Source organism: Ips typographus, linkage group LG8 (assembly GCF_016097725.1).
Source record: "Ips typographus isolate SLU linkage group LG8, UJ_Ityp_2.0, whole genome shotgun sequence".
NCBI lineage: Eukaryota > Metazoa > Arthropoda > Insecta > Coleoptera > Curculionidae > Ips > Ips typographus.
In genome coordinates, this window is record NC_138429.1 from 1,287,899 (window position 1) to 1,315,441 (window position 27,543).

General features: G+C 36.0%; 2 protein-coding genes and 2 long non-coding RNA genes across 16 annotated transcripts in view; 2 read left to right on the plus strand and 2 right to left on the minus strand.

Annotated features, from left to right (window-relative positions):
* FMRFaR (FMRFamide Receptor) overlaps positions 1-13,139 on the plus strand; it is a 50,154-nt gene extending 37,015 nt beyond the window's left edge. Inside the window, exon 6 of the mRNA XM_081985997.1 lies at positions 13,016-13,139. Coding sequence (XP_081842123.1) covers positions 13,016-13,032 — 17 coding nt within the window. The 3' untranslated portion in view covers positions 13,033-13,139. The remainder of the gene's footprint in view (positions 1-13,015) is intronic.
* Positions 1-27,543, minus strand: part of mmd (disintegrin and metalloproteinase domain-containing protein mind-meld) — a 164,429-nt gene that overhangs the window by 7,193 nt on the left and 129,693 nt on the right. For 5 of the 13 annotated variants that reach the window (XR_014179144.1, XM_081985888.1, XM_081985891.1 and 2 more), the window contains exons 6-21: positions 23,130-23,199; positions 22,927-23,073; positions 17,334-17,643; positions 17,038-17,271; positions 16,762-16,985; positions 13,814-13,984; positions 13,290-13,485; positions 12,985-13,207; positions 10,740-10,923; positions 10,501-10,681; positions 6,650-6,788; positions 3,389-3,544; positions 2,738-2,809; positions 2,618-2,682; positions 1,764-1,943; positions 1,454-1,689 (exon numbers count right to left, since the gene is read on the minus strand). Coding sequence is in view for 12 of the 13 variants with exons in the window: in XM_081985888.1 (XP_081842014.1) it covers positions 1,454-1,689; positions 1,764-1,943; positions 2,618-2,682; positions 2,738-2,809; positions 3,389-3,544; positions 6,650-6,788; positions 10,501-10,681; positions 10,740-10,923; positions 12,985-13,207; positions 13,290-13,485; positions 13,814-13,984; positions 16,762-16,985; positions 17,038-17,271; positions 17,334-17,643; positions 22,927-23,073; positions 23,130-23,199 (2,788 nt within the window). In the remaining variant the exon portion in view is untranslated. Of the gene's footprint in view, positions 1-1,453; positions 1,690-1,763; positions 1,944-2,617; positions 2,683-2,737; positions 2,810-3,388; positions 3,545-6,649; positions 6,789-10,177; positions 10,284-10,500; positions 10,682-10,739; positions 10,924-12,984; positions 13,208-13,289; positions 13,486-13,813; positions 13,985-16,761; positions 16,986-17,037; positions 17,272-17,333; positions 17,644-17,758; positions 17,909-22,926; positions 23,074-23,129; positions 23,200-27,543 lie in introns of those variants that run through there. The other 8 variants (XM_081985892.1, XM_081985889.1, XM_081985895.1 and 5 more) reach the window with 8 other exon arrangements.
* LOC145733290 (uncharacterized) lies at positions 11,068-11,506 on the minus strand. The gene is made up of 2 exons (XR_014179179.1): positions 11,445-11,506; positions 11,068-11,128 (listed from the first exon to the last, which is right to left on the minus strand). It is a non-coding gene; the product is annotated as an uncharacterized LOC145733290 (long non-coding RNA).
* Positions 11,524-12,746, plus strand: LOC145733281 (uncharacterized). Its single transcript, XR_014179170.1, has 3 exons — positions 11,524-11,649; positions 11,712-12,024; positions 12,083-12,746. It is a non-coding gene; the product is annotated as an uncharacterized LOC145733281 (long non-coding RNA).

Below are 27,543 nucleotides of genomic sequence, written 5' to 3' on the forward strand. Positions count from 1 at the left end.
TTGTAGTGTGAAAATGACAGTTTTAAGCACATTTTTGGAATCCTCATTAAATTTCCTATCCAATAGTCTAAAAAAACACCAAAAAATCGAGTATAGTCAGTTAGAAAAACAGTGTCAAAATTTGAACTGCTAGAAACACAGTTTGAAAGGACAGTCAAGGACAAAATCGCCTGTAAAACCCATTTGTGGAGTGAAAATGACAGTTTCAAGCACATTTTTGGAATCCTTATTAAATTTCCTATCCAATAGTCTAAAAAAACACCAAAAAATCGAGTATAGTCAGTTAGAAAAACAGTGTCAAAATTTGAACTGCTAGAAACACAGTTTGAAAGGACAGTCAAGCACAAAATCGTCTGTAAAACTCACTTGTAGTGTGAAAATGACAGTTTTAAGCATATTTTTGGAATCCTCATTAAATTTCCTATCTCCTAACCTAAAAAAATACTACCAAATTGAGTACAGTCAGAGAGAAAAACAGTGTCAAAATTTGAACTAACAGAAAGACAGTTTGAAAGGACAGTCAAGGACAAAATCGCCTGTAAAATCCATTTGTGGTGTGAAAATGACAGTTTTAAGCACATTTTTGGAATCCTCATTAAATTTCCTATCCAATAGTCTAAAAAAACACCAAAAAATCGAGTATAGTCAGTTAGAAAAACAGTGTCAAAATTTGAACTGCTAGAAACACAGTTTGAAAGGACAGTCAAGCACAAAATCGCCTGTAAAACCCACTTGTAGTGTGAAAATGACAGTTTTAAGCACATTCTTGGAATCCTCATTAAATTTCCTATCTACTAACTTAAAAAAACACTACCAAATTGAGTACAGTCAGAGAGAAAAACAGTGTCAAAGTTTGAACTAACAGAAAGACAGTTTGAAAGGACAGTCAAGGACAAAATCGCATGTAAAATCCATTTGTGGTGTGAAAATGACAGTTTTAAGCACATTTTTGGAATCCTCATTAAATTTCCTATCCAATAGTCTAAAAAAACACCAAAAAATCGAGTATAGTCAGTTAGAAAAACAGTGTCAAAATTTGAACTGCTAGAAACACAGTTTGAAAGGACAGTCAAGCACAAAATCGCCTGTAAAACCCACTTGTAGTGTGAAAATGACAGTTTTAAGCACATTCTTGGAATCCTCATTAAATTTCCTATCTACTAACTTAAAAAAACACTACCAAATTGAGTACAGTCAGAGAGAAAAACAGTGTCAAAGTTTGAACTAACAGAAAGACAGTTTGAAAGGACAGTCAAGGACAAAATCGCCTGTAAAATCCATTTGTGGTGCGAAAATGACAGTTTTAAGCACATTTTTGGAATCCTCATTAAATTTCCTATGCAATAGTCCAAAAAAACACCAAAAAATCGAGTACAGTCAGAAAAACAGTCCGCACCTCGCGCTCCTTTATAATTCCGGATACACGAGAACCGAGCTTTAGGTAGAGAATTACCTGGGGTTCCCCGCAAATATTCTCTTTACTTCCCCTTCCACTTCTTCTCCCGTCATAGTCGTAGCTGTCTTGACACTGTTTAATACTGCGTCTCAGCAATTCTTCGCTGAGCGCCGATGTGCTGCCCGAAGGTGTGGAAATGCCACGTTGCAAAGCAGCCTTCCTCAACGCTTCCAGAATATCGTCGTGGTAGCCGTTCAGGGTTTTTAGGGTGCGCTCCACCTCTCCACTCGAACCTGAATTCGGTCCACAAAAATCATTACAAAATCAGGCCAGATTTCAGTTCGTTTTTAAAACAAAACGCAATTACCCATGAGATTCTGCATATTGTGTTCAGCAGCTCGTAATATATCTTCAGGCTGTATACCGTCACCCCACCCCTCTTGACCGTCTAACATGCTGTAATCATGCTTTTTAAGAATGCCCTTCTTCTCGGGTATTTTGTGGTTATTCGACAGTTCGATAAAGGACGTGAGCCTGTCCTCATCACCTGATTAATTTCAATTAAAAATTAACTACAAGCATAATTTTTCAGTTAACAAAGGTGTGAACCTGAAATTTAGTGTAGGTAAAACCACACCTTATACAGAACAAGGAGGGATGAGGGTAACGCCTGAAAAGTCATCATCGACAGAACCACCATGGTGTCTTTCTACCATCGCTCTAAAGAAATCATGCTTAACGAAATACATTGACAGCATGCACACGGCGCACACGAAGCTAAATTGCAAGTTCACACAATGATTACACATTTAAATTAGTTTTTTCTAATTTTGGCATATAAAGTGACACTTTTCAAAACTGATTAGAGTGACAAAACGTTTTACTTTATGTAACTAGTTATGAAAAGTTCATTTCATCACTTCCTGTTTTTATGCATTTCCGTAGAAACATATGGGCGACATCCATCATAACATGTCGTTGTCACAGTTTATACAAGGTGCTATGAAAGTGAATATTTGTGTTAAATCACTTTAAAAGATGGTTTTCACAGCTTTTTGGTCAAAATTAGAAAAAATTATGTATGCAACACGTTTCGAAAATGTCTTATTGTGTAACTCATTCAAATTCATTCTTTACACAAAATCGAACTTTTCGTAACTGGTTACATAAATAGCTATTTAATTAACACATTTTAGTCCGGAATTTTTTGCTGCTACGTACCAATGATACTTTCGATATCTTCGCCCCCTACGCCCATTCGTTTCAGCTGTTGCATTTTGTGATCCCTGGAAAATAACATAATTATCATATCATCCCAACTTGAATATTTGTTCGACTTACTGGAATGAAGGACCAGCAACCGAAGGCATGTGATTGGCCGGTCGAAACAGAACCCTCTGCGAATCATGTCGACTATGAAAAAATCAAAACCTATTAAAGACACTTGTTCCACAGATAGTAATTGCATAATTCAATTTGCATCACATTAATTATAATTGCAGTAGTATTAATCTCACTCAGTCTATAAACTAATTTATGCGCAGGACAACTAAACTACTAATAATTCTAAGACAATATAATATGAAACAAAACTGAAAGTTATTGATGCTTTACCAAATGCAATTACCAAGTTGTAATGATAAAAGTATGCAAAGCTAGCAAGCTTACTAGAAAAAAAAAAGGAAGAAAACTGTCATTCTTCACTTTCACACTCAAAATGGAGGAATCATGAATTGGTTTTAATTTTAGGGGGTCCATTTTCAGACTTCAGTACTTACAGGGTACAAAGTAGTTTTGTGGAAAACGATAGATTAAAATGGGTGCTTTTTATTAACCCAAATGAGTGTTTTAATTCAAGTAATAAAAGACAACCAAATCCATCATTTTCGTCTTATACGGGGGATTAACAAGGTGCATACAAAAAAAAAATTGAACAAAACAAGGCCACAAAACATTAAAAGAAAACACTGTGCCGGTCCTGTCGAAACTCACCCCAACGACCCTAGGGCGTCTCCCTGCCCTACTAAAGGCAACATTTGACCCTTCTTCGCGCCGTCCAAACAATCATCCCTCGAATGGGTCTGGTACTTAATCGGATGGTTCGGGGGCATTTTGTACGCCTTTTCGTACTTTGTCACCGTGTTCTTCCTTCGAAGGGTTACCCACAAAGGGTGATTGAAAGAAAAACAGTTTTAGGGATTTGATGGGCGTGATTTTTTTTGGATATCAAAAATTTGGTAGTGTTGGTGCAAAGTGTACACGAGGTGGAGAAAGAACATTTTTGTACGACTTTTGAGTGATTACAGCACCTGTTTTGAAGGCGGAAAGGACTACACCATTTCCAAATGTAGTTCAGAAAAGGCCAAGTGAGACTCAGAAAAGGTCAAGCTTAATTCAGAAACAGGAATATCAGGTAATTTAGAAACCATCAAATAGAATTCAACGGAAATTCCATAAAATACATTACCAAAGCTGAAACTCCATGCACTTTAATAAATTAATATACTTTATACAGGTGTGGTAAATCCAAAACCGCGTAACGGACAGAGAAACGTACATTATTGCATGCGCGGGACTAAGACAGAAAACGAAAAAAATATCAAGTAGGCCATATTTTCAGAGCGCTGTTGCCAAACGCCAAGTTATATTGTCGACGGTATTTGAGTGATACTTGGCGTTTGGCAACAGCGCGCTGAAAATATGGCCTACTTGATATTTTTTTCGTTTTCTGCCTTTCTCCCGCGCATGCAATTACCTACGTTTCTCTGTCCGTTACACGGTTTTCCTATGGTCGCTTTTGGATTTAACACACCTGTATACAATGCATGTTATAAAAAAAATAACACAATTTAGGTTAAAAATTATAATTACATTTTATTTAATAATTAGGATAATTTTGATAAAGTCGTACAAAAAATAGTGTAAGCAGCTGTTCTTATACTATTTGCAGTTCTATTGAAAAATCTTTTACTCTGTATATTTGTGCTTTTTTAAGAATTTAAGATCAACTGTTATTTAATTATACAGGGTGGTCTAGTTTTAAATGTCAATAATTCAACAATCGATAGCCCATCAAAAAATAAGTTGACATGCATTATGTCATTTTTCTGGATAACGCTTAATCTGAATTTAATTATAAAAATTAGTGTTTAAGACTAATACCGTAGCGTTTAATGCCAAAATCGTTTACTTTCATCAATGAAGAGTCTGAAACTTAACTTGATAACCCTAAGACTCAATTTTCCAAGCTGAAAGCAGTTTTAAAGCCCTAAAAATAGTCCAGAGTTCTAAGAAAATGAAAATCAAAGTAAAAAAACCTGAAAAGTTAGTCTTCAAGTCAATTTTCATGAATCTAATGGCAATATCCTGGATTTAAGACTATTTTAGAAGACTAAAATATTGAAATGTACTTTCAAATCATGAAAACTTACTTGCAAAATTTAAACTTTTGATTTCACTTTTCATTGGTTCAGAGTCACTTTTTGGTGTCCAAGTCAATTTTCAAGCTTAAAATGTGTGAATTTGTAGTCAAAAATTCTAGATAAAGTAGTTTTTCATGACTACAAGCCAATTTTTAAGCCTCTCAAGTCAATTTTCACAGTGGCAGAAGGCTAAAGTCTTTCAATTTGTCTGGAAACTATGAAAACTGGTCACAAAGACAATTTTTAAGCCTCTCAAGTCAATTTTCACCGTTTCAAAGTAAATTTAGTGGTTTCTAAGTCAATTTTCAAAACTAAAGTCTTTTAATTTGTCTGGCAACTATGAAAACTGGCTACAAAGACATTTTTTGAAGCTTCTTAAGTCAATTTTCACCGTTTTCCAGACAAATTTTAAGTTGGGTTGGGTTGGGTGGTTTTCGTAAACGAAGTTTTAATTCAGAATTTTATAAGAGATACTTATTTTGTCAAATTGCAACAAGTAAAGTAAAAAAAAAAATTGAAATTTTTGAAAAATATCCAGTGACGTAGAAAATAAGGCAGAAAAATGAAAACCATCTTTTTTAGATTGAACATTTATGGACTGTACTTTCCTTGGGAGGCATTTTTCAGGAAAATGACATAATGAATTATCGACATTTAAAACTGAACCACCCTGTATTTACCAAGATGTTTGCAGTAAAAAGACACTAAAAGCTGCTTTTTTAACCAATCACTGTCGTTTTGTAAAAAGTGTTTTTCATGTTTTTTACAATAATAATAAAAGAAAGGAAGTATTTAGTAAGGGGGCAAACATACACACGCATTCAGGCACTACAAAAAAATAACAATGTTGTAGCCTTATTTCTTTAAATGTTGTATTTTTTTTGACAAGCTTTTTAAAGAAATAAACACACGAGATGTGTGTGTGTGTGTGATTCAAGCAAGCGCATGCAATTATGCCTTTAAACTCTGTCTCTTGATTTTTCTTTTAAAAATTAAAATGCCACAAAGGTATTAAAGGCACCGTTCTAAAGATGATAGGCAAGATGTACAATTTTACCGCACATTCCTCTTGAATACGGTGGGAGGGGGTTCTTGCCAAGTCTAATGTTGATTAAGGTTGTAAACAACAAGTACATTGAGGACAGAAAATGTAAAGTTGAACTCTAAAACCGTATAATTCAATCCGACAAGTTTTAATCAAAGAAAAGTATAACTTGATGGACTTTGTGAAAAACTGATGGGTGTTGGACCGAAAATATTGTAAATTTGTTTATAATGTATTGAATGGAAGCATTTTAAATTTTTTAAAAAACTTCCGTTCAATTATATACCATTCTAGGGCAAAATGAATTTTTAGACGTTGTTCGTTAACCATCAACTTGCTTGATTCGAGGAAATAATGATGAAAAGAAGAAATGAAGCAAAAAAAGCGGCCAAAATTAGAAAGCGCTAATACAGCAAAGAGAGATGGCCATATCCAGCTTACGTGTGTTAGCGCAAGAGCAAGGATCGATGACAGTGGAGAGAAAAACAGAGAGAAAGGGTGCGATATCACATTAACGGTTCGTTAGAGTTACATAACATTATATTTAATAAAACTCTTTTATTTTAGTTGCATTGTCAGGTAAATTGTGTCAAACTGGACTAATGTCTGATAAAATTACAGGTAGAAGAGATTTTATTAAATAAACATCGTGCTGTATATGGATAATAATAATGGGTGCGCAAAAAAAAAAGATAAAACAAAACATAAAGCATTATATCGGCCTGATGCTGAGAACGATCGGATTTTAAAAATGTCCGCTACCTGGGTGGGTTTCTGCTCACTAACCTGAGACAGAGCGAGAAGTTGTTATGCACTACGACTGACCTGTAGCAGAGGGCCATTGTAGCGAATACTATGAACACCCCCCCTACCACCGACATCAGAGAACCCACGAGAAAAACCGTGTTCGACCCGTGATAGTCCTCTGCGCAAACGGGAATCCATTGCGATTGTGGTGCCCCCACGCGGCGCGTGTCCGAATTCGTTGGTAGTGCGCGGCGCAGTCGTGCGGCGGCAACAGCATCGGCATGCATCGATGCGGTGCACAGACAGAGACAGACAGAGAAAGAGAGAGAGAGGAAGCGCCAATCAGACATTTACATCGATCTGCTTCGTTCAGCTTTAGAACCAATCGCGCATCACTTGCTTTAGTGACATCATTAATCCTTGATTTGGATTGGTTCAAAGCTTTTGTAGAAGGAACGAGAGGAAGCTACTTCCTTATCTGATTACTAAAACTCTCACTTGGTTTAATACAGAGTGTCTAAAAAAAAGGTTGCTCGTAAAAGCTTTCCTTATTTGGACACCCTGTACGTAGCTTCGTCTCTTTCCTTCAATCACATGTATTATTATAAAAATGTACACTGGTATAGGCTGTTCAAAAAAAAAAAAAATCACAGTAATTTGTCTTTCCCCCAGAGGAAAAGCACAATTATTTGAACAGACTATACTAATCATAATATACAGTCCAAAATAAAAACAATGTGGTACTGTACATACATACACATACAGGTGTGGTAAATCCAAAAGCGACCATAAGAAAACCGTGTAACGGACAGAGAAACGTAGGTAATTGCGTGCGCGGGAGAAAGACAGTAAACGAAAAAAATATCAAGTAGGCCATATTTTTAGTGCGCTGTTGCCAAACGCCGTAAGTAAGTTTGTCGAGGGTATTGAATACTTACGGCAACAGCGCGCTAAAAATATGGCCTACTTGATATTTTTTTCGTTTTCTGTCTTTCTCCCGCGCATGCAATTACCTACGTTTCTCTGTCCGTTACACGGTTGTCCTATGGTCGCTTTCGGATTTACCACACCTGTATACAGGGTAATTCAAATTCGACCCTCACCATTGGGATCTCGGAAACTATAGGAGATACGAGAAAGTTTAAATTGGGGCAAAGTTGCGCAATGTAAAGCTCAACCAAATGCAGTTTTAAAAATTTAGATTTTCCGAGTATTTCCGAAGATATCCGAAAAAAACTGAAAATTTGATTTTTTGTTTTTATTTATTTCTAATCTTATTTGAAGAGATATTCCAAAACTAAAAGCACCTTTTCATTGCCACTTTTTGTCAGCTATTCGATGATGGATTCAAATTTGCCACACGACGTTTCGTTTTTTGGCAGCCATCATCAACTTTCTTTTTTCTTATGGGCGCCATATTGGATTTTTAGCCCACCAAATAGTACGTTTTATTCTGATTTTAGTGATGTATAATAACTTATGATTTGCTTCATAAATAACAAAATAATTCAATAAAAACTATTTTTACTTTAGTTATTGGCTTTGAGTTAATGGGCCGTTTCATAAAATGTCATTATTTGACAGTACTTGTTAAACACGATAATTCGGACGATCATTAGAGCTTTTAGAGATTTTACCTTAGTTAGCTTTGAGTTAATGAGACGTTTTATGAAGATTACTTGGTAGTACTTGTCACACGCAATTGGCCTGAACATACTTAGTCACAAAGGTGTACACGTGACTTAAACCGGTTTATTCACTCGAAGAGCTTAGGCCACTCGCTACGCTTGTGGACCTAGTTGTTATTTTCGTGAATAAAAAATGGTTTAAGTCACTTGCTGCAAAGTAACTATTAAATCACTCTGAATGACATCCGCCTATTTACAGATGTAAACAAACAAACATCAATGTTACATCTACGGGGCGCGGTGCAAATTTAATAGAACTGTAATTTTAGTTTTTTTTTTTAATATAAGAAGTCGAAATTTAATAAAATACTGTATAAGACAAGTGACTTAAACCGGTTTATTCACTCGAATAAATATGAATGAATAAAAAATGGTTTGTCACTTCCAAAATAAATAACTATAAACTTGCACTTAACATTATAAAAAATTGAAATTTGGCAAAAAATTAAGTTCCTAAAATGATGATCTTTCTCTTGGAAACATAAATAAGCCTTTTAAGTTAGAGATAATGCTAACAAATCTCTTTTTCTGATTAACCTAAATAGTTCAGCAATGCTTGTATAATAATATTTTCTGCGGGGGTTTATTTTCTAGATACATTTTTAACTATGATTGACGCTCTAATGATCGTCCGAATTATCGTGTTTGACAAGTACTGTCAAACAATGACATTTTTTAAAAGGGCCCATTAACTCAAAGCCAATAACTAAAGTAAAAATAGTTTTTATTGAATTATTTTGTTATTTATGAAGCAAATCATAAGTTATTATACATCACTAAAATCAGAATAAAACGTACTATTTGGTGGGCTAAAAGTCCAATATGGCGCCCATAAGAAAAAAGAAAGTTGATGATGACTGACAGAAAACGAAACGTCGTGTGGCAAATTTGAATCCATCATCGAATAGCTAGGAAAAAGTGGCAATGAAAAGATGCTTTTAGTTTTGGGATATCTCTTCAAATAAGGTTAGAAATAAATAAAAACAAAAAATCAAATTTTCAGTTTTTTTCGGATATCTTCGGAAGTACTCTGAAAATCAAAATTTTTAAAACAGCATTTGGTTGAGCTTTATATTGCGCAACTTTGCCCCAATTTAAACTTTCTCGTATCTCTTATGGTTTCTGAGATCCCAATGGTGAGGGTCGAATTTGAATTACCCTGTATAGTCAAATTTTTACCCTTTGAGAATGACGTCAAGCAGGTGAAAAAACACGCATGTCTGGAATTAGATCACAAATTTTAACCTACAAATGCTTTGAAAAATGAGTGATCATGAGAGTTTCAGTTGACATCTGGAAACTGTTTCTTTTCGTACTCGAAAAAAAGCAGCACATTTAGAATTAGCATTTGGGCCTTCTCATTGTAGCGCAGCATTTTTATACCTTTGATATTCGTTTAAATCAAAGTGACAGTAAATGTCAACGTTTTTAATTTGACAGGACGACAAAATTAACAACGTGCCTTTTTTGCTAAAATTGTTTATTTCACATGTTTGATATGCGAGAAACAAAGATGTAAAAAGATGACGTCATTCTCAAAAGGTAAAAATCCAACTATAGCAAATATAATATCACACCTAAAAAACCAAAAAACCGTTACACTTGATCCATTTTATGTCATATTATACTGAAATATCGCCAATCAGGTTGTTCTCATCCCCTTTTAAAACGACATCAAAAGCCATATTTACACGTGCGCACAAAATAAACATATATATATATATATCGATGTGATTTACACAACACAAAAAAATACCGTGTACACGTGCTTTTTGAGAATGAAACTGTACCAAATTGAGGTTATATGTACATGCTCGATGACGTCACACCCTAACCTCAATACTTGGTACGCGTCATCATCGCCAGGAACCTGATGTACCTGTAGCAAACGGCCATAAGGGCAAAGCACACGAAGACCAGCATGACCACGAGCACCAGAACGCCGACCATGACGACGGTGCTTACGCTGTTCGTGTGGTTTTCCCCTGAAATTTGCCGAAAACGGCGATCGTACATTAAACACCCCGTATAAATTGCTTAAAAACCGTTGATATTTTGAGATAGACAGAAGAAATACATGAGAATGGTATAGCAACACCGCTTGATTGTGTTTTACTCTCTAACTGGACCTGTCATATTTATTAATGACAGTAAACTAACTTAGTAGCCTATCAGATACGTAATTGAAATCGTGGTACGTACCGTAGGGGGTTTCTTTTTTCTTCATGTGCTCTTTCATGTTGGAAGCGTTCACTTCGGTGGTTTTATTTGTGGTAGCGGGCGCTGTTGTCGACGGTGGGGCGGGTGTCGTTTCGCTAGCGATCGAACAGTCCGTACCATTGTAGCCAGTCTCGCAAAAACACTTGTTCTCATTGGTGCAATACTGACAAGGAAACGAACCATTTCAGGTTAAAGAAAGAGAGAATTATTAGCGGACCAACCCCATGTCCGGAACATTCCAACGATTCATCGTTGGTAGGACAGCTTTCTTGAGGCACGTGCGCAAACATGGCGACACAGGATCGGTTCATGCAAATCTGATTGTCACCGCAAGGTGTACCGTCGCGCACCAGCCCGAACGGGGGAAGAATGTTGGTTTCGTGAGAATTTTCGTTACCTACGTATCTGAAAAAAGTTTAAATATGGCAACGTTGCGCTGATTTTAACTGAAAATTGTGTTAAGCTGGGTTTATACAGACGCGTATTTTTAAAGTCAACAGTTTAGGTATTGTTGCCAACACAAGCACCACAATTTTATAAAAAGTGTTCTTAAAGTGCTGATGAATTAATGGTGGATCCAACTGTCACTGTCTTTTAAGTCAACATAAATCTGTGATGAAAACAACATAGCCTCAACTTTCCACCAAGCCTGAGAGCTGATGGATTTGTTGATTTCATGTTGGAAGTCAATTTTGACCAATGACAATGTAAGCTTTTTTGAGGTTATGTATTAGCCTTTCCGGCATTTGTTATTGTTTGTTGTGTTTGTTGATTAAGGAAAATAGAAAAGGCGTAAAATACTCAGCAAAGGTTCTTTAAATGTCAGTTCTGTCAGTAGTGTCATCGATCACAAAATCCCGTTTTTTAAGTCAACAAGAAAAATGTTGCCAACCAGCTTAACAGTTCCAACACAATCTCAACACTACTTCAACAAAACCATTCTCTGACGTCATTCATCACAACTTAATGTTGACTTTAAAAATACGCGTCAGCGCACAATGCATAACATAGAATGGTGGATTTGGATTGTTCAAGAATTGTGGTTTGTTGTTGATTTTGTATTTGTGATTTTTTGGTCATTTAGTGCAATAAAAACAGTTGAAGTGTCTACGGAAAAAACAGAGTTTAGTGGTAAAAATTATCTACGGCTAATTAGTTTCTCTTTACATCAAGAATTTATTAAACAATTGCAGATGGAACCTTGGCAACAATTGGGGCTTTTACTCTTGATGGGTGCTGCAGCTACAGCATTAAGCTTAGATGTCAAGAAAAGGAGAATACGGAGGTTTAAAACGCGACCTATGAATAGAAAACGCAATGAACATAGTGTTTTTGTAAAAATAGTTCAGTTTGCAGAAAAACATGATACAGAGCAGTTTTTCAAATATACGCATATGACTCCAGAACTGTTCCATAAGTTATTAGCTCTTGTGGGGCCATTCCTGCAGAAAGACAAGACAAAAAATCCAATTAGCCCAAAACAAGGTCTTCTGCCCTCACTCTGCAGTAAGTATATTCTCAATTCCAAATAAAAATGTGTAGTATTGCCAGTTTTGTTTTTCAGTTATTTATCAGAAGGTTATTCTATGCAGGAAATAGCATGGAATAATAACACCTGAACCCTGCCATCTTGTGTTGCAAGTGGTGGTTGGAATCATCAGGGATGGCATGGTCGATTTGTGTTAGCTTTCTAAATATGGATAATTCTAATATATTGTTGTTATTAAAAATGTTTTTTCTCCCCTTTTCCAACTTTACATCATCAAGCAGATCTTTTTTTTTTTTTTTGCTCTGTTTAATGGCGTTACCAACTAGGGTATTCTGCCAGCTCGATACGAAAGAGGCTCAGATAGTCGGGCTTGTGCCCCTGAGCCCCAGATAGCTACTAAAAGTTCTAAAAAATCGCTTAAAGGCACGATCCGAGCAAAAGATGTAGTCCTTCCTCGTGGAAACTATAACCGTCACTGTCACATCCACGTGGTCTTCTCCTAGGTTTTCAGCCTTTCCGCCCTTTGGAAGTGCACCGCACAAGACAATTCCCCGTAGACTTTTAGGAATCGACTTTTCCACCCAGAGCTCCCACCATCTCCACTCGACCGGCTGCGGAGTTCGGTCGTCAACTTCAAATTTCTCAGAACACCGTTTCAAGAAACGTGGTTTCTTAGCGACACAAAATGGCGCCCACGAAACAGACGTGCGGTACGTTTCAAGTTGAAAATCGAACTGAAGCAGATCTTTTTTGCCTTATCCTCCTTATCTGTGCTTGACATGATGATGACAAATGGTAAGTGACAGAAAAATAACATTTCACATTGCAATGACATTTATCACGTGTTGTCATAAGCTTTTTTCATTGGTTAAAAATTATATGTTGTGCGACTGTATAAACACCAAAAAGAAACCCTTGTGATTTCTTGTGCAATGTTATGCATTGTGCGCTGTATAAACCCAGCTTTTTTTACTTACTTGCATTCGAATTCCTTGTCTTTAATGCTAGTTCTGGACGTGGAGTAAACATCGGTGATGATGGTGGGATAACGATTTCCCAATTGGCATTGCAGTAATCCGCAACGGGCATTATTGGAGGAGCACTTGAGGTATTCGCCGTTAGCGTCCTTGCCACAGTGACCGTCTATGGAGCCTTTGGTGTTCATGTTTTCGAAACACTGTTGGTCGGCCCCTATGCTTCCTGTAATTCATTTGTCAACCCTGTATCTACGCTTTAATTGCTAATAAATTTGTTATTTAACGAAATAATACATATAACTTACCCTCCGACCAAATATACTCGCACTGCGCAGTCAAAGTGGGACAATGTCCATTGAAACACTTGCCCTTATCTTTGATACTGCCGCAGGGACTTCCATTTCTTTTGTGCACGTCAGGAGGACACTCACCCGACTCTCCCGTGCATCGTTCGGGTAAATCGCATTCATTGGTCGCCTCTCTGCAGATCTCACCTTTTTCCTGTAGATTGAATTGTTAAGCTCAGATTCAACATTATAAAGTTACCTCCAGGTTTGAGGGAGAATAAAACGCTGGCCATTATAGTTGTGTGTAAACTAAGCCCGAGGCTAATTTCTGGTACGTAAAGCAAAAGCCGGACTGTATATTAACCAAACTGGAATATCTGAGGGAGCAAAAAGCCTGTGTAAACTTGAAACTGTGCTCGAAAATTACAGCTCAAAACCAACAATGTGCGCAATGTTTATTATGCTTTAGTTGCCAAAGAGGGTTTTTCAAATTTTCTCGGCTTAAAATTAACGTAATGGCGATTGTTTACAGCTAAAATTACCTTTAAATCGCACTTGTTGTTACAGCACAAGCCCGATGATGCACAACGCGATTCCGCTTTTAACTTGCAAGTGACGGGGTCGCAACAATCGTTTTTCTGGCACCGATTCGGGCCGCCACAGTCGCATTCTTCTCCTTCGTCCACTATGAAGTTACCACAATTTTGGCGCCGCTAAAAAATAAACACGTGTTAGCAGATCCAAAAGCGACCATAGGAAAACCGTGTAACGGACAGAGAAACGTAGGTAATTGCATGCGCGGGAGAAAGACAGAAAACGAAAAAAATATCAAGTAGGCCATATTTTTAGCGCGCTGTTGCCAAACGCCGTAAGTAAGTTTGTCGATGGTATTGAATACTTACGGCGTTTGGCAACAGCGCGCTAGAAATATGGCCTACTTGATATTTTTTTCGTTTTCTGTCTTTCTCCCGCGCATGCAATTACCTACGTTTGCCTGTCCGTTACACGGTTTTCCTATAGTCGCTTTTGGATTTACCACACCTGTATACAGTATGATGGTCAGTTTATTTCAGAACAGTGATTGGTCAAGAAAAAGCAGGCAGCTGAAAGCTGCTTTTTCTTGACCAATCACAAACTATGACAAACAGTGCTGGGTTTTACGCAGAAGCAGTACATGTGGACCATTAACTGACTGAAATTTGATATTATGAACTGAACTGATATATTGAACTTCAACACCCTGTATTTCCTGAAAGACACATTTCCGGGATATAGTTTAGAGAGTCAACTGGGAGTATTTTTGGACGTAGAGTACGTGGTTAAAATTTGTGTGTTAAAACCTGAATCACCCTGTATAATAATTACAGTATCAATTTTTCCTACTCTGGTTCGTACACGTATAACGTACGTTACGTATTGCACATTTCAACTTATTAATATGAAATTTAGAGATTTTCTATATACAGGGTGGTCCAGTTTTAAATGTCAATCGATAGCCCATCAAAAAATAAGTTGACATGCATTATGTCATTTTGTTGAAGAACACTTCCTAAGGAAGACACAGATTTCCAAATTTCAGTTTAAAAAATCGTTTTTTTGCTACAACTGTCTATTTGACCAATTTTGATCAAATTTGGAACAGGCAATTATGAAATGAGTACTCGTTTATATGATGTGAATGACATCCTTCAAAATTGTTTAGATGCGTCGATCTGTGAGGTTTACGAGTTAATTTTTGACACTGGAAATAGACAAAAAACAGTCAAACTTAACTTTTACTGTAAAAAATGCTTTAAAATCCGATTTTTCCGATTTCCGATTTAGAGGTCCATTTAACTTAACAAAGAAACTGTGACCGATGGAAAATAGTTTTTTAAGTCTGCTATGTAAAAAACTTGGTGAAGATAACTCTAAAACTCGATTTTCCAAGCTGAAAGCAGTTTTAAAGCCCTAAAAATAGTCCAGAGTTCTAAGTAAATGAAAAGCAAAGTAAAAAAACTTGAAAGGTTAGTCTTCAAGTCAATTTTTATGAATCTAATGTCAATATCCTGTATTTGAGACTATTTTCACGACTAAAATATTGAAATGTATTTTCAAATTATGAAAACTTACTTCAAATGCAAATTTTAAGCTTTTGATGTCACTTTTCATTCGTTTCAGCTTTTTTGGTGTCCAAGACTGACTGAAAGACAGTTTTTAAGCCTCTCAAGTAAATTTTCACCGTTTCAAAGTAAATTTACTGGTTTCTAAGTAAATTTTCAATACTAAAGTCTTTCAATTTGCCTGGAAACTAAGAAAACTGGTTACAAAGACATTTTTTAAGACTCTTAAGTCGATTTTCACCGTTTTCAAGACGATTTTTAAGTTGGATTGGGTTGGTTTTGGGTCTATGAACGTAATAACTCAATTATCTCGTAAACGAAGTTTCAAATCAGAATTTTATAAGAGATACTTATTTTTTTAAATTGAACCAGTAAATGGATTGTCCCAAATTTGATTAAAATTGCTCCAGCGGTCTGACAGTTATTATAGTAGACAGACATATAGACATTTATGACAAGAAACCGATTTTTTAAACTGAACTTTTATGGACTGTATTTTCCTTGGGAAGCATTTTTCAGGAAAATGACATACTGCAAGTCAACTTATTTTTTGATTGGCTATCAAATGGTGAATTATTGACACTTAAAACTGGACCACCTTGTATAATATCTTATTTCTTATTGGTAGAAGAAAAAATTTGAAAATGACAGCCTGCAAGAAGCTGAAAATGTTCAACTTCTTGTGTTTTTTTTGACGTTTTGGACGGACAGTTAAAAAAATAAACAAAACAATAACAAATTGTGACAGATGACAATTAAAAATATCGTTGTTTAGAGACTACTACTGTGAACAGTAGAAAAATGTTTCGCGAGATCTGTCAGCTGAAAATTTACTGTTGACCAATAGGAACTTAGTGACGTCAGCCACAAGACGCAATTATGGGAACTCTAGGAGACAGTTACGAATATGAATTTGTATACTAAACTCTGCATAGTCATCAAACTATCAAAATAAGAGTTTATAGTCATAAACGACTACATTCTTGGATAACTTAGAGAACGTCACTATTATGACGTAAAACAAGGTTAATTACTTTCCTAAGAATTGTTAAAACAAATTTGGATACAAATGAACTAATTATTATTTATTTGAAGCCTCAAGCGTTCAGCCTCTTTTGAGAAACAGACGCCAAAGAATTCATTAAAAACTTTATCAGAAGCTAGAAAAATAAAACACATTCTATATATACGCGCCCCAAGGTACAAGTACGAGGAAACGTGTTTTCCAAGTTTTAAACTGCGGGAAAATTATGGAAATGCTTCCTCTGCTGTTTTTCAGTTGAGGAGCGGAAATGCACTTCTGAACTAATCCAATTATTACTGCTGATAGGGAATGTTAAGGGCCTGAACGATTTGCATCCGAATCTTTTTTCCATTTATGAACTTACCGGAATTTCGTTGGGTTTGTTCATCAGACATTGTCCCATACCGGTCCGTAGTTTATCCACGTAGTCGGTCATGCTACAATCGCTAAATTTGTAGGGTTGCACGTTGTCTTTGCCTACGATCGATTTGGCCATTATACAACCGTGCCAGTCTTTGCAGTAGCATTGTTCGCGATTGTCATCGTGTCCCATACCGATATTGTGACCGATCATGTGTGCCATTGTACCTGAAAGTCGAGGTAAAGTTAACTGTTGGTGATAAAACCAAATGAAACATACCGGCCAGTAAATGCGGCTCGTAAGTATTGATGTCTACACTAATTCCTACGGATTTGGTGGTGCAAACGGTGCCTTGAACCGCGATGCCAGCTTCACCGCTATCGAACACTTCTCCAGTGAGCAATTGAGTGGTGTCCTTATCGAAAGCGTGAAGGTTTGAGGAGGTGTAGGCGCCAAAATTTGATAGAGCTACCGCGATGTCCTGATGTGGATTAATTGGAGACTTATCACCACCTGGTTGATGAGTAAGTTACAATCAAAGAAACTCCGGTGATTTTTTCTCGGCTACCACCTACCTTGCCACGTTTCTATATACACAACCGACACGCGCGTGTTTAACGTCCGAAAATACAAATCAGCGATATTGGCCACCTGAATGGCATCGTGCACTACCTCTGTCCTGGTGCTGCCGTTCCGTTTTTCGAACATGGCCTTGTCGATCACCATCGCGATTTCGATGTACTTGGTCACTTCGCGAATGTCCCGTTTCATGCGCACCTTCACCCCGTGCTGGTGAACCGGTCCACGCCAATCCATTTGGCCGTTGGTGGCGCATCCTTTGCTAGCTTTCGTTCGCGCCTCGAAGATCACGTGAGGGTGTTTCTGCTGAAATAAGTAAAGTCGTGCAGTTATCTTGATTTGACTCGTAGATAGACTAGAAGTCTATCTAATCTGTGGAGGCCTAACTAATTGATAGTGTCTATAGTATTTTAACACACACCTGTAATACTAAAAGTCTAACCGGCTGGAACAAAGGTTTAAAAGACTTATTAAAATTCAGCTCTCTAACCGGGGCTTCCCAACTCTAAAACTCTTGAAATTCAATTCAAATAAGATTGTTTTGACTGACATTAACAACAATTTAACCATATTCGAATTTTTGACAGTTTACGACGTTGACGTTTTAGGTTAGGTTGACTTTTGAATTATCGTTTCAGTTGCCAATTAATTGCTGTACTGTTTCAATGACGTTTGATAGAAAAGGACACACATACACTAGTTGGAGAATGACACACAATTTAGCAGGGTGGCTGTGCCAATCAAGAGATGCTTTACAACGTTGCCAAGAATATCAAAAAAGGGGAGTTGGTAGTATTTATTTACTGCTATTAATTATGAAAATTATTCCATAATTTAAAGACAAGCATCTTCTTACTGTCGGTTATTTCATGGATATTGTGTGGGTTAGGTTATGCACAAAGTGACAACAGGACAAACTATTGCTTCTGTCTCCCCTGCAATATCTTATCGTTCATTGGTCAACGTCATACTGACGTGCGTTTTGAATAAAGAGAATTATTTTTTTCTGGTTGTTTTTTTATTCCATTATTTTTAAATAACCCGGTTTTGCAAAGAATATAAACTATTTAATATCCGTCGCCCTCCAGTCACGTTTAAAGAAAGTATTGCCCCACAGATAAAAACTCGATTTTCCTTTAGTGGTTTATACTGGAATGAGAAGGGAATATTCCCGGTCACGAAGCGAGATTTAGAAATTAAAATAAAATTTACCCCGAGAGAACTCCGAACCGGAATAATCAAAGTTCTATTAAGGACTTAATTAAGGTCGTTGTTTTTAACGTTCGCATTTATTTCGCCTTTCGAATTATACCGTGACAACGAATATTTTAAATAACTACTCCTGTGTGTTTATACTGGGGACCAACAATAGGTTTTGTACGTAAATGTGTGTTTTTTCTCTTAGGAATTGCGAAACTGACGCAGTTCAAATTTTGACACTATTTTTCTAACTGACTATACTCGATCTTTTAGTGTTTTTTTAGACTATTGGATAGAAAATTTAATGAGGATTCCAAAAATGTGCTTAAAACTGTCATTTTCATACCACAAATGGGTTTTACAGGCGATTTTGTCCTTGACTGTCCTTTCAAACTGTGTTTCTGTTAGTTCAAACTTTGACACTGTTTTTCTCTCTGACTGTACTCAATTTGGTAGTGTTTTTTTAGGTTAGTAGATAGGAAATTTAATGAGGATTCCAAAAATGTGCTTAAAACTGTCATTTTCTCACTCCAAGTGAGTTTAACAGACGATTTTGTCGCTGACTGTGTTTTCAAACTTTGGCAGCACTTTTCTCCCTGACTATACCGAATTTAGTGAAATTTTTTTAGGCTATTGGATAGGAAATTTAATAAGGATTCAAAAAATGTGCTTAAAACTGTCATTTTCACACCACAAATGGGTTTTACAAGCGATTTTGTCCTTGACTGTCCTTTCAAACTGTGTTTCTGTTAGTTCAAACTTTGACACTGTTTTTCTCTCTGACTGTACTCAATTTGGTAGTGTTTTTTTAGGTTAGTAGATAGGAAGTTTAATGAGGATTCCAAAAATGTGCTTAAAACTGTCATTTTCTCACTCCAAGTGAGTTTAACAGACGATTTTGTCGCTGACTGTGTTTTCAAACTTTGGCAGCACTTTTCTCCCTGACTGTACCGAATTTAGTGATATTTTTTTAGGCTATTGGATAGGAAATTTAATAAGGATTCCAAAAATGTGCTTAAAACTGTCATTTTCACACCACAAATGGGTTTTACAGACGATTTTGTCCTTGACAGTCCTTTCAAACTGTGTTTCTGTTAGTTCAAATTTTGACACTTTTTTTCTCTCTGACTGTACTCAATTTGGTAGTGTTTTTTTAGGTTAGTGGATAGGAAATTTAATGAGGATTCCAAAAAGGTGCTTAAAACTGTCATTTTCACACCACAAATGGGTTTTACAAGCGATTTTGTCCTTGACTGTCCTTTCAAACTGTGTTTCTGTTAGTTCAAACTTTGACACTGTTTTTCTCTCTGACTGTACTCAATTTGGTAGTGTTTTTTTAGGTTAGTAGATAGGAAGTTTAATGAGGATTCCAAAAATGTGCTTAAAACTGTCATTTTCTCACTCCAAGTGAGTTTAACAGACGATTTTGTCGCTGACTGTGTTTTCAAACTTTGGCAGCACTTTTCTCCCTGACTGTACCGAATTTAGTGATATTTTTTTAGGCTATTGGATAGGAAATTTAATAAGGATTCCAAAAATGTGCTTAAAACTGTCATTTTCACACTACAAGTGGGTTTTACAGGCGATTTTGTCCTTGACTGTCCTTTCAAACTGTGTTTCTGTTAGTTCAAACTTTGACACTGTTTTTCTCTCTGACTGTACTCAATTTGGTAGTGTTTTTTTAGGTTAGTAGATAGGAAATTTAATGAGGATTCCAAAAATGTGCTTAAAACTGTCATTTTCTCACTCCAAGTGAGTTTAACAGACGATTTTGTCGCTGACTGTGTTTTCAAACTTTGGCAGCACTTTTCTCCCTTACTGTACCGAATTTAGTGAAATTTTTTTAGGCTATTGGATAGGAAATTTAATAAGGATTCCAAAAATGTGCTTAAAACTGTCATTTTCACACCACAAATGGGTTTTACAGACGATTTTGTCCTTGACAGTCCTTTCAAACTGTGTTTCTGTTAGTTCAAATTTTGACACTTTTTTTCTCTCTGACTGTACTCAATTTGGTAGTGTTTTTTTAGGTTAGTGGATAGGAAATTTAATGAGGATTCCAAAAAGGTGCTTAAAACTGTCATTTTCACACCACAAATGGGTTTTACAAGCGATTTTGTCCTTGACTGTCCTTTCAAACTGTGTTTCTGTTAGTTCAAACTTTGACACTGTTTTTCTCTCTGACTGTACTCAATTTGGTAGTGTTTTTTTAGGTTAATAGATAGGAAGTTTAATGAGGATTCCAAAAATGTGCTTAAAACTGTCATTTTCTCACTCCAAGTGAGTTTAACAGACGATTTTGTCGCTGACTGTGTTTTCAAACTTTGGCAGCACTTTTCTCCCTGACTGTACAGAATTTAGTGATATTTTTTTAGGCTATTAGATAGGAAATTTAATAAGGATTCCAAAAATGTGCTTAAAACTGTCATTTTCTCATTCCAAGTGGGTTTTACAAGCGATTTTGTCCTTGACTGTTCTTTCAAACTGTGTTTCTAACAATTCAAACTTTGACACCATTTTTCACCATGACTGTACCGATATGTTTTTTGTTTTTTTTTTGGCTATTGAATAAGAAATTTAATGAGGATTCCAAAAATGTACTTAAATCAAACATTTTCTCACTAGAAGTGAGTTTTACCAGCGATTTTGTCCCTGACTGTCCTTCCGAACTGTGTTTCTTTTAGTTCAAAATTTGACACTACTTTTCTCCCAGACTGTACCACATTTTATACGGTTTTTCCAAGTAACTGAATAGGAAATTTAACGAGGATTCCAAAAATGTGCTTAAAACTGTCATTTTCTCATTCCAAGTGGGTTTTACAGGCGATTTTGTCTCTGACTGTCCTTTCAAACTGTGTTTCTGGCAGTTCAAACTTTGACACTGTTTTTCTAACTGACTATACTCAATTTGGTAGTGTTTTTTTAGGTTAGTAGATAGGAAACTTAATGAGGATTCCAAAAATGTGGATAAAACTGTCATTTTCTCACTCCAAGTGAGTTTAACAGACGATTTTGTCGCTGACTGTCTTTTCAAACTGTGTTTCTGCCAGTTCAAACTTTGGCAGCACTTTTCTCCCTGACTGTACCGAATTTTGTGATTTTTTTTAGGTTATTGGATAAGACATTTAATGAGGATTCCAAAAATGTGCTTAAAACTGTCATTTTCTCACTCCAAGTAAGTTTAACAGACGATTTTGTCGCTGACTGTCTTTTCAAGCTGTGTTGCTGGCAGTTCAAACTTTGACATGCGCTTTTCTCCCTGACTGTACCGAATACCTATTGTTTTTGTTGAACTGAAAACTTTGTTTCGGTTCAACAGAATCAATTTTTAACATTGACAGTTAAATAGAGAAATAAATTTAGTTATTCTGGAAATTCTAGATGAAAAGTAATTAATATTTTGCCGTGTACACGTTTTAGTTTTCCGAGCGGAAATAAAATATTAAATTACCTAAAACTGGGATGTGGACGTAACATAAAATGCGTTATTTACATATAAATCCCAATTTCAACTTGCAGTACTTAAATAGGGAATTTCATTGGAAATAGTTTGAAATGCAAACAACCGACCATTGATCGGACACTAAACGACTGTAGCAATAAATAATATGAAGGACGCAATTAGATACGGCAGTTTTGCAACTGGAAAATCGCAAATTGTCTTAATTGGCCCTCGGATGTGTGACAGGGACGTGTTCATTAAAACTTATTTCAATTAGTTTTAATTAATCGCGGGACTCTTTAAAACGCGACGAGCCGAAATTACAAACGTTGATTATTTTTCGACTAACAATCACGAATTAAATGGATTGTACGTGATTTACGTCAGACAATTTATCTTGTGAACGAAAAATTTGCGCCTATTTTAGTTTTAGATGCAGTAATGGGCCTGTCCCACAATTTCATAACTACAAAGACGGATTAAAATTATTATACCCGTATTTTTTTGTTTTCAAAAATATTAAGTCTAAATAGAAAAATAATGATGATAAAAACTACATTAATCTCATGTTTAAAACGCCCACCGCCGGTGACGTACTACACTATCAACCAATCAGCGACAAGAAGTGAAACAGATGGCGTGCAACAGCCAATAAAATCGCCCAGAATTACGTACGTCACAAGCGCGCCAAAACAGATCATTTAAATTTAATGGACAAATTCAAACTAAAGTAGGAACATTTACGACCATTATTTTTTCTTCAAGAATATGAAAAATTACTTTTTTGATCCTATTCTTTCGATTCCAGTCATTAAAACACAAATTTATGATATGTGGGATAGGCCCATTGTAAGCCACAATGCCTGATGGGGGAAGCAATTTCCCTTTCGGTTATCGGTTAATTATGTACCATAATAATCAAAGGAATTTTCGTCCAAATTACTGACCGAAAGATCGCCACCATAAAATGGATGAATGACAAAGGTCTCGTTGCCCACGTGGATTACTCCACTTACTCCGTTACAAGTGTGAAAAGCTGCCGTTGCACCGGGATAGTCTTGTACTTTTCCGTGATAGTAACAATGCTCGATGTCCTGAAAGTTTAAAACAAGTTATTTTGATACACACCGCTATGGAAGAATAGATTTACCTGTTTTGAAACCTGCTCGGCGCCATCAGCCAAATAGTGTTTCTGCATTATGTTAGGCGCGATTAATTGTCTGAAAAAAACAACTGAAAATGACGTTTTTTGTTGTAAAGTTGCACAATATGTTCATGGTAAGTTGCCCTCGACTCGGAATAATAATTCACTTTTAGTGTTTTGCAACTTTCCGACGGCCATAAGTTAATTCCCCCCCATTCATAATAGAGAACCGCGGTCCAGTTGATGGCAGTTTTATGCAACTTGGGAGGGCTTTAACACGAACGTGCACTCATTAGGAACTGCAATTGGGGAAATTTGAGGTATTATTTAGAGATTTACAGAACCATTTTCCCACTTGCACCTCCTTTTATCATGATCAGTTGATCTGTAATTTTGGTTTTTGTGATGTTTATTTCAAAGTAATTATAACCGAGAAGATTGATGTGACGTAGCACGGACAGTCAATGATTTGTTCTAGTTTTGGATTTTACAGGAACATTTCATAAAATTCTATTATACGCATTACCCCATTCACTCACAGTTTTATAAGTCTGAAATAGTACCTAGACACTACTAAAACACACTTTTCTCTTTAAAATCCTGAAAATTTCAGATTTTTCCCTCTCCTCGGTTTATACAGGGTGGACAATTTAACAAATCCAATTGATTTCCAAGAAAATAAAATTGTCCACCCTAATGTATCTCAATTCCTGATGAACCGAAGTTGACGAAAACGTAACCACTAAATTCCGCGTCCTTGAATTAGTAGGAAACGAACCCAAACTCGATTTTTTCCAAAAAAGTCAAAATGGCCGGCCGCCATTTGCAATTTCCGCCATTTTGAATTGAAATGATGGGGTTGTGTTTATACCCGTTTTCGACTAATTTGACGTCAAGGAATCCAGGTTTTCACGTCAATGAACATTATTTTTAAACCGACTATAGTACGATGAACATTCAATTGCTTTTAACGCACTATACATTTGCTTAACTTTTTCAAAATGGTGGTATTTCAATATTTCTATAGTCGGTTCCAAAATAGTGTCAATTACCGGGTGAAAAACAAATTTTGCAATTCTTAAGTTTCTATAGTGCATTCCAAAATACTGATCATCCGCATTTTTTTTTTGTTGACGATACAAAAATTAGTAGGAAACGAACCTAAACTCGATTTTTTCCAAAAAAGTCAAAATGGCCGCCAGAGGCGCCATTTGAAATTTCCGCCATTTTGAATTGAAATGATGGGGTCGTGTTTATACCCGTTTTCGACTAATTTGACGTCAAGGAATCCAGGTTTTCACGTCAATGAACATTATATTTAAACCGACTATAGTACGATGAACATTCAATTGTTTTTAACGCACTGTACATTTGTTTAACTTTTTCGAAATGGCGGTTCTTCAATATTTCTATAGTCGGTTCCAAAATAGTGACAATTACCGGGTTTAAAACAAATTCTTCAAATTTTTAAGTTTCTATAGTGCGTTCCAAAAAATGATCATCCCCATTTTTTTGTTGACGATACAAAAATTAGTCAAGTCACCTGATCAACGTCATCAGTACACGCAGATGTTTCTTTTGGTGAACATTATTTTGGGACAGATTATACTATGATTCACCAATTATTTTGAACGCACTATACAATTTTTAAATGGACTTAACTTAAATGGACTTTTTAAATTCTTGAATAACACTATTTTGGAACGGGCTATAGTAAAATGGAAAAACCCTAAATTTGCACAGCTGTTATTCAAGTGACGTCACAAATTCCTATAATACGTTCCAATACAATGTTCACTAACCAAAAATGTAATTTTTCACGTTCATCGTGGTATAGTCGGTTTCAGAATAATGTTCTGTCATCAGTACACGCAGATGTTTTTTAGGTGAACATTATTTTGGAACAGATTATACTACGATGCACCAATTATTTTGAACGCACTATACAATTTTTGTCACGGACTTTTTAAATTCTCCAGTGAACACTATTTTGGAACGGGCTATAGTAAAATGAAAAAAACCCTAAATATGCACAGCTGTCATTTAAGTGACGTCACAAATTCCTATAATACGTTTCAATACAATGTTCACTAACCAAAAATGTAATTTTTCACGTTCATCGTGGTATAGTCGGTTTCAGAATAATGTTCTGTCATCAGTACACGCAGATGTTTTTTTGGTGAACATTATTTTGGAACAGATTATACTACGATGCACCAATTATTTTGAACGCACTATACAATTTTTGACTTTTTAAATTCTTCAGTGAACACTATTTTGGAACGGGCTATAGTAAAATGGAAAAACCCTAAATTTGCACAGCTGTTATTCAAGTGACGTCACAAATTCCTATAATACGTTTCAATACAATGTTCACTAACCAAAAATGTAATTTTTCACGTTCATCGTGGTATAGTCGGTTTCAGAATAATGTTCTGTCGGCAGTACACGCAGATGGTTTTTTGGTGAACATTATTTTGGAACAGATTATACTAGGATGCACCAATTATTTCGAACGCACTATACAATTTTTGTCATGGACTTTTTAAATTTTTCAGTGAACACTATTTTGGAACGGGCTATAGTAAAATGAAAAAAACCCTAAATATGCACAGCTGTCATTTAAGTGACGTCACAAATTCCTATAATACGTTTCAATACAATGTTCACTAACCAAAAATGTAATTTTTCACGTTCATCGTGGTATAGTCGGTTTCAGAATAATGTTCTGTCATCAGTACACGCAGATGGTTTTTTAGGTGAACATTATTTTGGAACAGATTATACTGCGATGCACCAATTATTTTGAACGCACTATACAATTTTTGTCATGGACTTTTTAAATTCTTCAGTTAACACTATTTTGCAACGGGCTATAGTAAAAGGGAAAAACCCTAAATTTTTCACAGCTGTCATTTAAGTGACGTCACAAATTCCTATAATACGTTTCAATACAATGTTCACTAACCAAAAATGTAATTTTTCACGTTCATCGTGGTATAGTCGGTTTCAGAATAATGTTCTGTCGTCAGTACACGCAGATGGTTTTTTGGTGAACATTATTTTGGAACAGATTATACTACGATGCACCAATTATTTTGAACGCACTATACAATTTTTGACTTTTTAAATTCTTCAGTGAACAGTATTTTGGAACGGGCTATACTAAAATGGAAAAACCCTAAATTTGCACAACTGTCATTCAAGTGACGTCACAAACTCCTATAATACGTTTCAATACAATGTTCACTAACCACAAATTCGTTCATCGTGGTATAGTCGGTTTCAGAATAATGTTCTGATGTAGATTTCTATAGTCTCTTCCAAAATATAAGTAGTAACACTATTTTGGAACGGGCTATAGTAAAATGGAAAACCCCTAAATTTGCACAGCTGTCCTTCAAGTGACGTCACAAACTCCTATAATACGTTTCAATACAATGTTCACTAACCACAAATTCGTTCATCGTGGTATAGTCGGTTTCAGAATAATGTTCTGCTTGTAGATTTCTATAGTCTCTTCCAAAATATAAGTTATGAGTGTTATTTCAATTTGAAACGCTTATAGAGGTATAAATACAACAAAGAAGTGCGTTCAAATTAACAGTAGAACTGTTGAAGGGCCACTAGACGGAAAAAATTGAATTTACTTTATCGCCAAAAGCTAATCAAACTAATGCGGCTCCCAATGCAGTAAGAAATTTATTAATCTCCCTAAAGGGCGAAAAGTTTTTGCCCTTCGCGGATGGCAAAAAGCAACCGGTGAATCAATCTAATTTCGTTGGACTTTTTGCCGGTGAAATGCTTTAGTTTTGGGGAGGAGAGAAAAAATTTGGCTAATTTACTTTAGGCATTCGAATTGAAATCATCTGCTCTAATTAAACAAATTAATAAATCACGTTGTCGGCGTGAAATGGGGGTATACGCCTAAAAGGGATGATTTTAATATAATAATTGAATATAATGGCATTTTCCGGGTTCCATTTCGGGATTAGGGAAAACGAAGCTCTGCTTTGTATAGTCTGCTAATAGGTTTCTGACACTTGAATCGATAAATTGATGAATTAATCATAATAAGAGTAAACGACGTTGCAGAACTATAAATAATCGATGTTATCTAAGTCCGGGTCTCCCGGTGACCCTTTCCGTAACAATTTCCAAATCCAATTACCGGTGTGGTTGAATCCCTTTATTAAAGGGCAGTTTTATAATATCCGGTGCTTTAACTTTTAACTGCTAATCTACACGACATTTTGATAGAGTATGCACAAGGGTAATTACCTTCTCTACTACATTCCATATACGCCAACAAATGGAAACATTTTTTCGGTTCTGTTTGGTTACAAAATTGCAACAAAAAAGGGTGAAATGAGCCGTCGATTTGTTAATTTGGTTCGACCGTCATCAAAAACACACCGAA